This window comes from Sinohyriopsis cumingii, chromosome 12, assembly GCF_028554795.1.
Source record: "Sinohyriopsis cumingii isolate HCF-2022 chromosome 12, ASM2855479v2, whole genome shotgun sequence".
NCBI classification, from domain to species: Eukaryota; Metazoa; Mollusca; class Bivalvia; order Unionida; family Unionidae; genus Sinohyriopsis; species Sinohyriopsis cumingii.
In genome coordinates this window covers 31,090,099-31,101,818 of record NC_142972.1, presented here as the reverse complement: position 1 = coordinate 31,101,818, position 11,720 = coordinate 31,090,099, and the positions used below count along the sequence as shown (strand labels likewise).

The 11,720-nt window shown below is 33.2% G+C and overlaps 1 protein-coding gene across 1 annotated transcript in view; it reads right to left on the bottom strand.

The window, feature by feature from the left end:
• Nucleotides 1-11,720, bottom strand: part of LOC149786192 (polycomb protein SCMH1-like) — a 59,475-nt gene continuing 47,755 nt past the window's right edge. The window contains exon 12 of the mRNA XM_089976548.1: nt 1-11,189. Coding sequence (XP_089832674.1) covers nt 11,067-11,189 — 123 coding nt within the window. The 3' untranslated portion in view covers nt 1-11,066. The remainder of the gene's footprint in view (nt 11,190-11,720) is intronic.

Below are 11,720 nucleotides of genomic sequence, written 5' to 3'. Positions count from 1 at the left end.
TTTTCTTTTCAAATGTACTTTATTACAGTACGCAGTCTTTACCTCAGGTGTAACAATCAGAGAATAAATGAATTGTTTTCTTAACAAGAGGAGATTATGTTAGGAATATATATTACAAGTTGTGCATAGTGAATGTCATACAAACTGTACACAGACCTTTTCTTAAAGACACCAAAAAATGTACATGGGTTTGAAATGTAAACCAGAAGTGTATTTTCAAAACATGCATGCCCAAATGCAAAAAAAAGGTCCAAAATGTCATCAAGAACCAAGACTATCTGCAATTTGTTTCATGCAACAAAAGTCTAACCAGGTCATCTAAATATATCGAAAGACGCCTTCCAAATTAAACATCAAGAGACCTTCCAAATTACACATCAATGCCTTCCAAGTCACATGTCAAAGATTCTTCCCAAGTGCATATGAGTAGGTCTTTGAATGTACAGAGTCCTACCAAATTACATATCAAGAGTCCTACCAAATTACCATTATCAAGAGTCCTACCAAATTACCATTATCAAGAGTCCTACCAAATTACATATCGAGTCCTACCAAATTAAATATCAAGAGTCCTACCAAATTACATATCAGGAGTCCTACCAAATTACATATCAAGAGTCCTACCAAATTACCATATCAAGAGTCCTACCAAATTACATATCAAGAGTCCTACCAAATTACCATATCGAGTCCTACCAAATTACACATCTTGAGTCCTACCAAATTACCATATCAAGTCCAACAAATTATATATCAAGAGTCCTACCAAATAACATATCAAGAGTCCTACCAAATTACCATATCAAGAGTCCTACCAAATTACCATATAGAGTCCAACAAATTACATATCAAGAGTCCTACCAAATTACCATATCGAGTCCAACAAATTATATATCAAGAGTCCTACCAAATTACATATCAAGAACATCTACATAGTGACACTAACATTTCTATCAAATTTAATTTGCCCAAGTGGTTTTGTGGCTGTGTTAATGAGCTACCAGGACAAACAAATGGACAAACAGGACCATATTAAAATATCCCTCTGCTTTTTCACACAGGGCATGAACAAAGGGATCAACACATTAAATTTCAATCAACTTTTGAGTAGTAATTTTGATTCATCTGATCAATGCATTTTGCATGTGATCTTAAGACATACATAAATGTTTCAACCTTTCGTTCTTTTTTATTTATAAAGAAAGAATTGAAAAAAATATTAGTACAATGTTTTACAGTGAGTCCATAAATTTCCTCTTCAGATTAGAATTTGAGTTATGTCCCTTTCAAATCTCTTTGGAAAACAATATCCTTACGTGTAAACAACACATCATAGCATTGGTGGGATTGAAATCTTTCTAAACCATTTATCCCTGTGCAATGCACACCCAACAATGAATAACACACCCAGATGCAAAATTCAAAAATTAGTGCTGTCAACCTGACACCAATCAACTTCTGGTCTGCCAGAAAAAAATGAAATGTACAATCCTTGTGCCAGTTACAAGTCATCTCAAGGACCAGTAAATGTTCTGAACCTTGTAAAGTTGCTGGTCCTTCATTCCAAAGAGAAGTTTTGGGAATGGGGAAACTGTCCAGGTCTGTGGTTGCAAAAAGAGCACCTGCAGATCAGGATCTATGCGGCTGTTCTATCTATAATCTCAGGCAACAGAAGATATGAATCTAAGCAACAGAAGATCAGGGTATATGCTATTAAGAATTAGATGCACATTATACACAAATAAACTGTAACAAAAGTTGACATCAGTGATAAAAATAATTAAGTAGTTGAGAGTAAAAAGTTGTCAAAACAAAAAGCAACTTCAGCAGTATTTAACAACAATTAACAAAGAGAAAACATCTAAAGATTGTAACTTTATTAAGCTTAGAACTCAAGGTTAACATTTTTGTATGAATTCAGCACCATGAAAATGTTTCTGAAAATCAAACCATAACACTCAAACATTCCACCATGATGATGTACTGAACATCAAGCTTGATTTTCCTTGATTTTTTCTCATATGGGAAACTTTCAAGACTTGTGACTGGGACATCCATAACAATAATTACCAAATTTACGGATGTGTGACAAATGCTCCAGTACAAATAACAAAGGCCCATAACTGTTGTTACTTGACGTGCCTGTTGATCTGGGTCCACATGATTCAGTTAGATGTGCTAAATCAAAATACGGCATGATGATAAGAAATCTGAATAAATCTGGCAAATTTCAGACAAAAAGGCATTAGTCTATCAAAACAAATGAACTACACAAAGCAAGCACAATTTGTTTTAAAACTACTGCTTTTTGAAGTGTTAGTTTTGCAGGGATTCTATTCTTGTCACATTTGCAATTAATCAATCTTATAGAAAAGTAAAACTTTTTCTTTTTAAACATATTATGTTAAAACGAAAGGAATACAGACCTTCAGCCACATTTATCAAAATCATGGGGCTTTTATAGGGCACTGACTTGAGAAAATATCTGGAAAAAATATTGCAGTGTTGCATCCAGGGTTTTGCAATGGAAGGAGAACTGCTCCTCTCTTTTAAAGATTCTACGGTTGGGAACACAAAGTAAATAAGGTGACTTCAAGATATTTAGCTCTATCCAGACAATTAGCAAAGTACTGATTAACAGAACTGACATAATATGAACTGCTTCCTAAATGAACTTTGCTGAGACTGCAGTTCTAAGCACTGGCACAAAGGAAATCAATTTATGTAGGAGCAAACACATTTTTAGTACAATTTTTCCAGCTTTTCTGCTAAGTTTTTTTGACAGTAGAAAAATTGTCTAATCCTACAGCCTGAATGCAACACTGATACAGGATTTAATTGGGAAATATAAAAGTATAGGGATAACTACATGCTTACAATACCAATTAAATATTTGTAAGTACCTGAAGACAAATTAGCCAGTTAGTAACAGAATACAATTAAAAAACAATATGAATTATATTTCATCATGAATAAATATGCACAGAGTACATTCATCAATTATGAATCATTCTATGTCCTTTTTAATCCATTTTCTGAAGAAAAAAGTTAAGAATTTTTTTTACATGCTTTTACCATAGAAACGTGGATATTATTCAGATTTTGGAGAAAAAAAATGGGAAAAATTCTTGGATTTTAAATGGATTTAGATAAAATATTGGGAGACCTGATTATGTCTGAGGGACAGTGATACAAATTAGATTATTGTGAAAATGATCCATGACTGGATGTGCAAAATTCTGGCACTGCCAAAAAAAACCTCAAGTCTTTTATGTTAATATCCACTCTCTCCAAGTCTGTTGTAAATGCATATTTTTTGGAACTGAACTAAACATGGCAACTTGCCCAGTAAACATTAACAAGATTCAAATCAGCAAGTCTTCAAGAACAAGTAAATATGTGATTGTGAAACATGTATATCCCCATCCTCCTCAGTAAGTCAAAAAAGTTCTAATCCCATGGCATCAAGTCTAATTAGGCCCTCTATAATTGCATTTCAACATGTAAACAAAATCCTTCTGGCTAGCAAAAGTTATTTCTGCACAAAGCTTGCTAACAACAATATCACCAATACAGCATGTAATCCAAGTAAATATTCCCTGAAACGTGCTTAGTCATTGGTTGTTTATATGAAGTGCTACTAAACTGACCCTGGAAATATGAAAGCATACCTGCCAACCTTTTGAAAAGAAAATCAGGAATTAGAATGTAGGCCTTGTGTGTATATGTGTGATCCCCACCACACACACACATGGAGTTGAAACTGAATTTAGCATCTGGTATTCTGAAAAATGTCATTGTTTTAATTGCTATCCACTTTCTGTATGACAAGTGTTTGCTTGGAGTTCAATTGTTTTCTTCTATCAGTTACTCCTCCATAGCAAGTGGATGTATATCGATCCTATAAACCCTGCAAAGGGACATAACTCTCCTAATCAATAATGACATCCTGAAACATACTAATATTTTCACTGTCGATTTTCTGCTTAACTTTTGGTATGACACACTTCTTGGCTTTCCAATGAAGTGTCCTATTTGCTTCATTATCTTCCTATGGCATGATTATCACAGCATAATCCAAGTCAAACACATGTTAATTAATCATTTGGCTGCTCATGTTCAAGGTAAAAGAGAAGTCACATGACAACCAGCACATCTATTTGAAGCAAGCAAGAAATGATGGTGCCCAAGAAAAAAAATATAACTTTATTGAATGATTGTTTCTAATTCTGCTCTTATTTAAAATGTCTACAAAAATATTCAGAATTTCTTGTTTCAAATTCAGAGTTGATAAAACTGGATTGATAATAGGAATGATTCCGACAGAATCCAAATGGTTGGCAGGTATGTAGAAGGATGGCTTGGTTTGCTGTGTTATGACACAACAATACAATGAGGCTACAATGTAAAAAGAAAAGCTAAATAAGGTGCTTGGTGAGGGACACATCATTGTAGCCAATCCAATGATGGGAACTGAACCTGCACTTTTCTGGTCATGAGTTCAATGCCTTAATCAATGAGTCACTGCATCAATGCCTTAATCAATGAGTCACTGCATCAATGCCTTAATCAATGAGCCACTGCATCAATGCCTTAGTCAATGAGTCACTGTGGATCACAAGCTGATGAAGAGTAAAAATTGAGACACTGTGACTTCACCTTGCAACAGGGGAATAAATACAACAATTAAATGAAATACTGATTAAGCAAGGCATCAGTTTGAACATTAGATCTGGGATTAGCACCAAATAATCACAAGATGTGTTACATATGTTTAAGTTGTTCATAATACATGTACTGTTCAACAACAATATTTACTCAAATTACACTTCCACAGTAAGAGTTTAAATATTAAAATCTTAAGTCACCTTAAAGACATGAATGCATTTAAAGAATCATGTTATTTAATTAAACAGGTAAATCAAAATATGTACAGGTAAACAGGTAAATCAAAATATGTACAAATACATAGATACAAAACCCCATCATTCTCTTAACCACAAATGCATGTACATAGTAAGTTCCCTAACATATTAAGTACCTGCATTTTCTACATCAAGAACAAACTCAACAGATTGGCAATAAACTTACTTATGCATGCTACAATGATTTCATTGATGGCTGGTACAGTAAAGGTCAATTCCAATTAACAGAAATGCGAGCAATATACATGTATCATTAAATGAAATAAAAGGAGCTGTCATTCAAAATCAATTTTTAAATCCATCAGTGAAAGTTTCCTGCCTGTAACACAAAAGTTTGAGTTAGGGCAGCAAATTATTGAAGGACACAAAGATATCAAACACAAGCTCAAATAAAATTTCAAATGCATATTTACAATTTAATTGAAAACTATGCAAATCTTACAAGTCAGAGTATGACGAGATCATTTGATTAACATCATCATCAATGTAGTCTTTTAACATCTGAAATATCTCTCTCAAACACATACACTCTCCATATCATCATGTTTTCTTGCATCACCAATACTTTCCTAATTTCTTCATGAACACAAACAAGATCACCTGTAAGTAACCAACTGTATGTAGAGAAATGGCAAGTACTTAGCTGCAAACAACACAGACACAGATCTTGCACTGCAGATAAGCTTCAGATCTACACTGTTCTTCTCCTTAGGATTTGAAGTAAACAGCATAGACCCTGATCCACCAGTACATTACAGAATGGAAAATCTGTGTTCATATCTGGGGGTATGATATACACAAGTTAAGGATGACTGCTTATCAAATACAGAAGGAGCCAACTTTTTGATAAAATGACATTTTTGTTTTACAAAGCTAAGGGTCCATACAAACAAAAACATTCAAAATATATAGGTTTGTGTGCATTTTCCTTGCTGAATATCTATCTCTATCCAAATAAGGGTTATAACATAAAGAGTATGGAAAAAATTATGTCACCAACTGTCCATAAATAACAGATGAACGAGGATTTTAAAATGTATCAAATTTGTAAAGGTTGAAGATCATGGACCCATCTTATCAAATATACAGCGAAAGGAATGTGCTGGTGAGTGATCTTTCAGTATGACACAGTTATTGAGATCAAATAAATTTCTGCAACAGAGAGGCTGCATGACCAATTTATGACAGCCAATAATCACAATAGATTTCAAAAGACTTCCACTGACTTTAAAATTTTAATTCCCAGGGCTCTTATCATTATGAAAATTGTGTGGACATTTTTTTTTATTTAGTAAGTGAGAGAAGTTGCAACTATGTTATGTTAATCTCTCTCCGTGTTGACAGCAGTAAGATGCAATGAAGTAAAATGTGATTTATATTGATGACATCATATTGTAACGATCACATCATTATAAGCTTACCAGTAAGTATTGATTTTACAAATGTCGACTTCCTTAATCCAACATTAGAACTTGTAACTGAATGACAATACTTTATACATGACTTGGAGGCACATTTCACTTTAATATCTACAACATTTCAAATCAATAAAATCCTCCTCTGATCAATAGCTTATTAGCAAATACATTTAACGCCTTCAAAATATATATTTTTCTTTTAATATTTATAAAACCAGCAGAAGCCGGTTTTATTCTTTCTTCATTATTGAAATACCTGAATCACTTTATATTTTCTTTATAGCAAAAGGTTGTATGTCATTCCAAAATTTTAAAAAGTCACTAGAAATCTATAGAAAAAGAGTCAATATTAAACTTGCATATAAGACGACAGAAGAAACAGAATTTACAATTTGATCATACAAGACCTCACTAACTGGCCAACATTATGAGGATTTTACCAAAAATATACAAACACAGTGGCATGCTGTTGCTAGGAACCAGTCTCTGCCAATTCTGTATAATATTATACAAACACATGACACAGTGGAAGGTTGTTGCTAGGAACCAGTCTCTGCCAATTCTGTAAAATATTATACAAACACATGACACAGTGGCATGCTGTTGCTAGGAACCAGTCTCTGCCAATTCAGCATAATATTTAACAACATAAAGTCTATTACAACAACACGATTTTCTCTCAATTACTTGTTCTGTGCCCTATGCAAAAAATATGGACCTTCCATGGTGCTCTAAAATAATAAAGCTCTGCCAGTTGAACTTTTAGTAAATCTGAGATTTTCACAAATTAACTTCCACACTAAAGTATTGAAATGATGACAGCCCTTTCAAACTCAGTATTTGCAAATCAATGTGCATCACAACCATTTTTTTTCTTCTGTAATCAAGGTTGCAACAAAGTAACCTCTCAAAAAATAAACTCCACAGTATTTAAACTCATTTCAAATATTTCCATAGCTTGTGAGATCTGTCCTCAAAATTTCACACAATTTTAAAGCATTCACACTTTCATTTTCTAGATATATAAGCATGGGCTTTTCTTGCAGAATGTGTACATTAAGGTGGCATGGAATGCCACAAGGTGTGCACTTTAAAAGGTATATAAAATGACAGCTACAAATTTAAGAAGCTACAGAAATAAGAAAAAGGGCACAGATATGTGAATCCTCCGATACGAGGAAATTAACATGTTCTACACCAGAAGATATTGTAATGTAAACACAGAAATATACAGAAAGTATTTTATCCATGCTTTACATTCACTTATTGTTGAAAAATTCTACTCAATAAACTGTCTCAAAATGTTGGCCAAATCTGTACAGCCAATGTGCAAGCAGGCTTTGTTTGGCAGGACAGAGTTGCTTCCTCACTGAAAATAAATATCATATTGTGGTGTACACAGTACAGATTATATGAATTTCCATACAGGGAGGCATGTGAAGGAGGTTTTATATTCACAGATGCTCCTTAAGAATATCCATTAAAAAAATAACAAAAAAAATGCCAACTTTTTGTCAAGAAAAAATTTAGGAATAATTAACATGTACTGAATAAAAGGGTTCTGAAATACATGGTGTCAGACACAGTATTGGTCTTATAGTGAATCAACATTCTATTTCAAGAGGCTAAAGAAGAAACCCTAGTACATCAAGGCACAAATTTTAAGCATATACTGCAAATTTACTTTGTGTTATCAATATTCCTGGTTTTGCACACATTCATGTGAGCACAATTTTTTTTTCTGTAATTAAATTCATGTAGTTGGAAAGAAGTCTTATACTATTTTTTGCTGATTTTTAAACTTCATGATTTTTGTAGCAATTACATAAATTGGTAGCACATGAACTTGTAGAAAAAATATTGAATAAAGTAACTGATATAAAAGATATGTCACTTTCAAACACTTTACACAGAACATTAACATAGATGATAACGCTGTTGCTGCAAGAAAAAGTTACATCTACGTCTTGTCATGCAGATACGAGATGATAATAACAGTGCAAATCAACTTAGCAGAGTATGATGAATAATATGAGGTGTCAAAAGAAGAATTTTTTTAACATAAATAAAAAATTGCCTTCTTTAATAAACTTCCTATCGATGAAGATAATATAACATGAAACATCTCATTATGAGGAATTAAAACAAGGGAGAACACTGACATTATTGATGAGGACACATGGGATCAAGTTTCTCTCACACTCTACTCCATCAACTGTCATGTAAGTAAGAAATGAAGCTTTAACAAATTTCATGTTATTCTGAAAAAAGGTATCCTAGTAAAAATGTATTGGAATGCTTCTGAATGGGAAAGAAAGTTAGTCAAAAAATCTTCCAACATTTATCAAGATTCATCAAACAAATTTAAATGCATTAAAAAATTCACAAGATGTTTCAAACGACAACTTGCCAAAGTAATATACGATCTGAAAAATAGATAAATATCACAATAATTTCTCAAGTTCTGCATAGCTGGTTAATATAGTCAAATTACAAGCTGTATGTTGAATGAAATAACATTTGATGAAGTCTAAATATGTAGAATGAAAAATTCCAAGGAAAAATTCACAAGGGCAAACATCAGATCCAATTTTTTTCCTCTCACAAATTCCAAGGATTTATTTTCTCAATATAAAACATGTTAATGCTCAAGAGCTAGACATCTCATTTCTATTTTGATGTTCTAAATCTACCTGAAAGCCTGTATGCAAAGTTTGACCAACAGGTCTGCAAAAGGCCATTTTACATTAAAGAACAGGTTGTTGTTGTTGTTGTTGTTGTTGTAGAGTTGAACGCCATTTTTCAGCACAAGATAGGCTATACATGGCAGCCAGTATAAATGATGGAGAAAGAACCCAGGAAAACCTGGGAAAGAACCACCAACCTGCGAGAAGCTACTGGCAAGCTTTCTCAATTACACACACTGGCTGAGCAAGAACAGGTTATAATATTCTGAATGGCCAAAATAAAACTCAAAATTAGCTATAAAATTTCAGACGAATACGTCTGTCTCTCAACGATTTACAACTCTCTTCCTTCTAGTGTCCTTCATTGTCAAACCATTCTGGATATAACACTGTTGCCTCATGACCTCATTTATAAGAATTTCTAAAATAATGAAATTTGTATGATACTGTTTTATTCAAGCTTGGCATCTGCAAGTCTGTTTTATTAATTATTAGTGTATCTGGCCAGTATTGTATTTTGTAATGATCCATAGAATACCTAAAGCTGCTGTTATTACAAATCAAATGTGCCAGGTCAGCAAACAGAGCTGTGCATCCATAACATGCTGATCACATTAGTATTTCTGAGTATGCATCAGTTCTCCATGTAACCTGAAGCATTCCATCTTGTAACATACCACCGTCTATAAGACAAGAATCTCTTTAATTACTTTCTCTTACCTTGTGCACCAAAAAGACACCAGATCAAAATTTTCCAATATGGCTATTATGCATAATCCAAATAATGTTATTTTTTCCCCATGAAATATCTCAGAAAATAAAGTCTGTCAGCCCTTATGTAACATTAATTTTACATGCTAACCATCAGTACATTTTTATCTACTGCAAGTAGTAGCAGACATGCTACAGAGGCTGCAGGAAAGAAGGCACATTGCCAGTTAAAGCAAAACAATACTAAGGGGTCAGCTTGGTTCACCGTATCAGTTACATTAAGACTGCCCTACTAGATGGAGTATTCAACTTAAGAATTTCCTGGAGATCCTAATCTCATACAGACTTAACAAGATGTAAATGAGATCTTAATCTCATACAGACTTAACATGATGTAAATGAGATCTTAATCTCACATAGACTTAACAAGATGTAAATGAGATCTTAATCTCATACAGACTTAACAAGATATGAGATTCTTGCCTGTATCACAACTGATTAAATTCTGTTTCTGAAACAAATGAGCAGATGGAACTAATGTTTCCGGAGTAAAGGTCAATCAAATACAGCTTTCACTGAATTAAGTCAGAACAGTATCAAAAATGAACCGATGTATTTAATACAACACTGTTCCCCAGTTTTGAATGTTTACTGTCATTTCCCCATTCCATTTGCAAGGGGGATAGAGAAGACAGAAATGTATAAATGTTTACATATATTTGGGCACAAATCAGATTAATAGTGTATACCATCTGAAAAATATAATCAGGATGCTTGACAGAAAGAAAACATTAAATTACGTGTCCGAGACCTGTTTTTACAGCATTCTGTTGCAAGCATGAAGTATGACTGTTGAAAAAGGTTAAAAAATAACATTCAATTCAAATATAGAATTCTTCCTACAAATGAAACTATATAAATATTTACAACTGAAATCAGTAGGTCATTCTAAACTGGTTTATCTACTGAGCAGAATACTACAAATTCATTTATTTTAATGGCACTGAATTTTCATGGTTTTGCAACAAATGACATTTCTGTCAGTACTTAAGTTCGTAGATTAAGGAAAAAGGTCCGATTGTTTTCACATAAGAAGACTGTTCATATGGTCTCTAATTTTCTGACAGTTACAAGCCACAAAATCCATAAAAATTTAAACCCACAAAATTTAGTGAATTCTGTTTTTCTTGATCAAAATTTGACTAGTTCAATTAGTTCTGCCCAATATATAACCAGCTGCCATTTGTAATGGATCATGCACCCATCTAAAGTCATGCCCTATACGTTCTCACAAACACTCATTCTTATTTGCCATTGATTCAGATTCATCTGCGACCCTTTAACTTCTCAATGATATTGCACAACTTCAAGACTGGCCCCAACTTGAGTCCCATGTACTTCATCATCATGTCACTGTTCAGAAGAAGGAATGCTTTGCCATCAATCTCCTGCAAAACAAGAACATGAGAAACAAAATCAAGATTTGTTGAGCCTAAAATATGAAAAGACTACTTCCCATTTTTAGGAATGCATGATAACATACCGGAATTTGTCTTTAATTTAAAGGACAAGCCAGAATCAGAATGATTTTGAAGAATTACAGATCAGAAATATAATAAACAATCAAACTGTGATAATTTTCCATTATACAATTCTAAAAATTTCTGCCTAAAACAGCCAGGTAACTGATGAAAATTTTACATTCCATAACATTGTTAAATTTCTCCACAATTCAGACAGTTCACTCAATTATAAGTCGAACATGTCACCCATTTTTGTTAAGCCTAACTTTGATTTAACTTGAAAAGCAACCTGAAACCCCTTTTTGTTGAGCTTATCTTTGATTTAACTTGAAAATCAACACAAGACCCCTTTTAAGCCTAATTTTGATTTAACTTGAAAATCAACCCAAGACCCCTTTTATTAAGCCCAACTTTGATTTAACTTGAAAATCAACCTGAGACCCCTTTTTGCTAAGC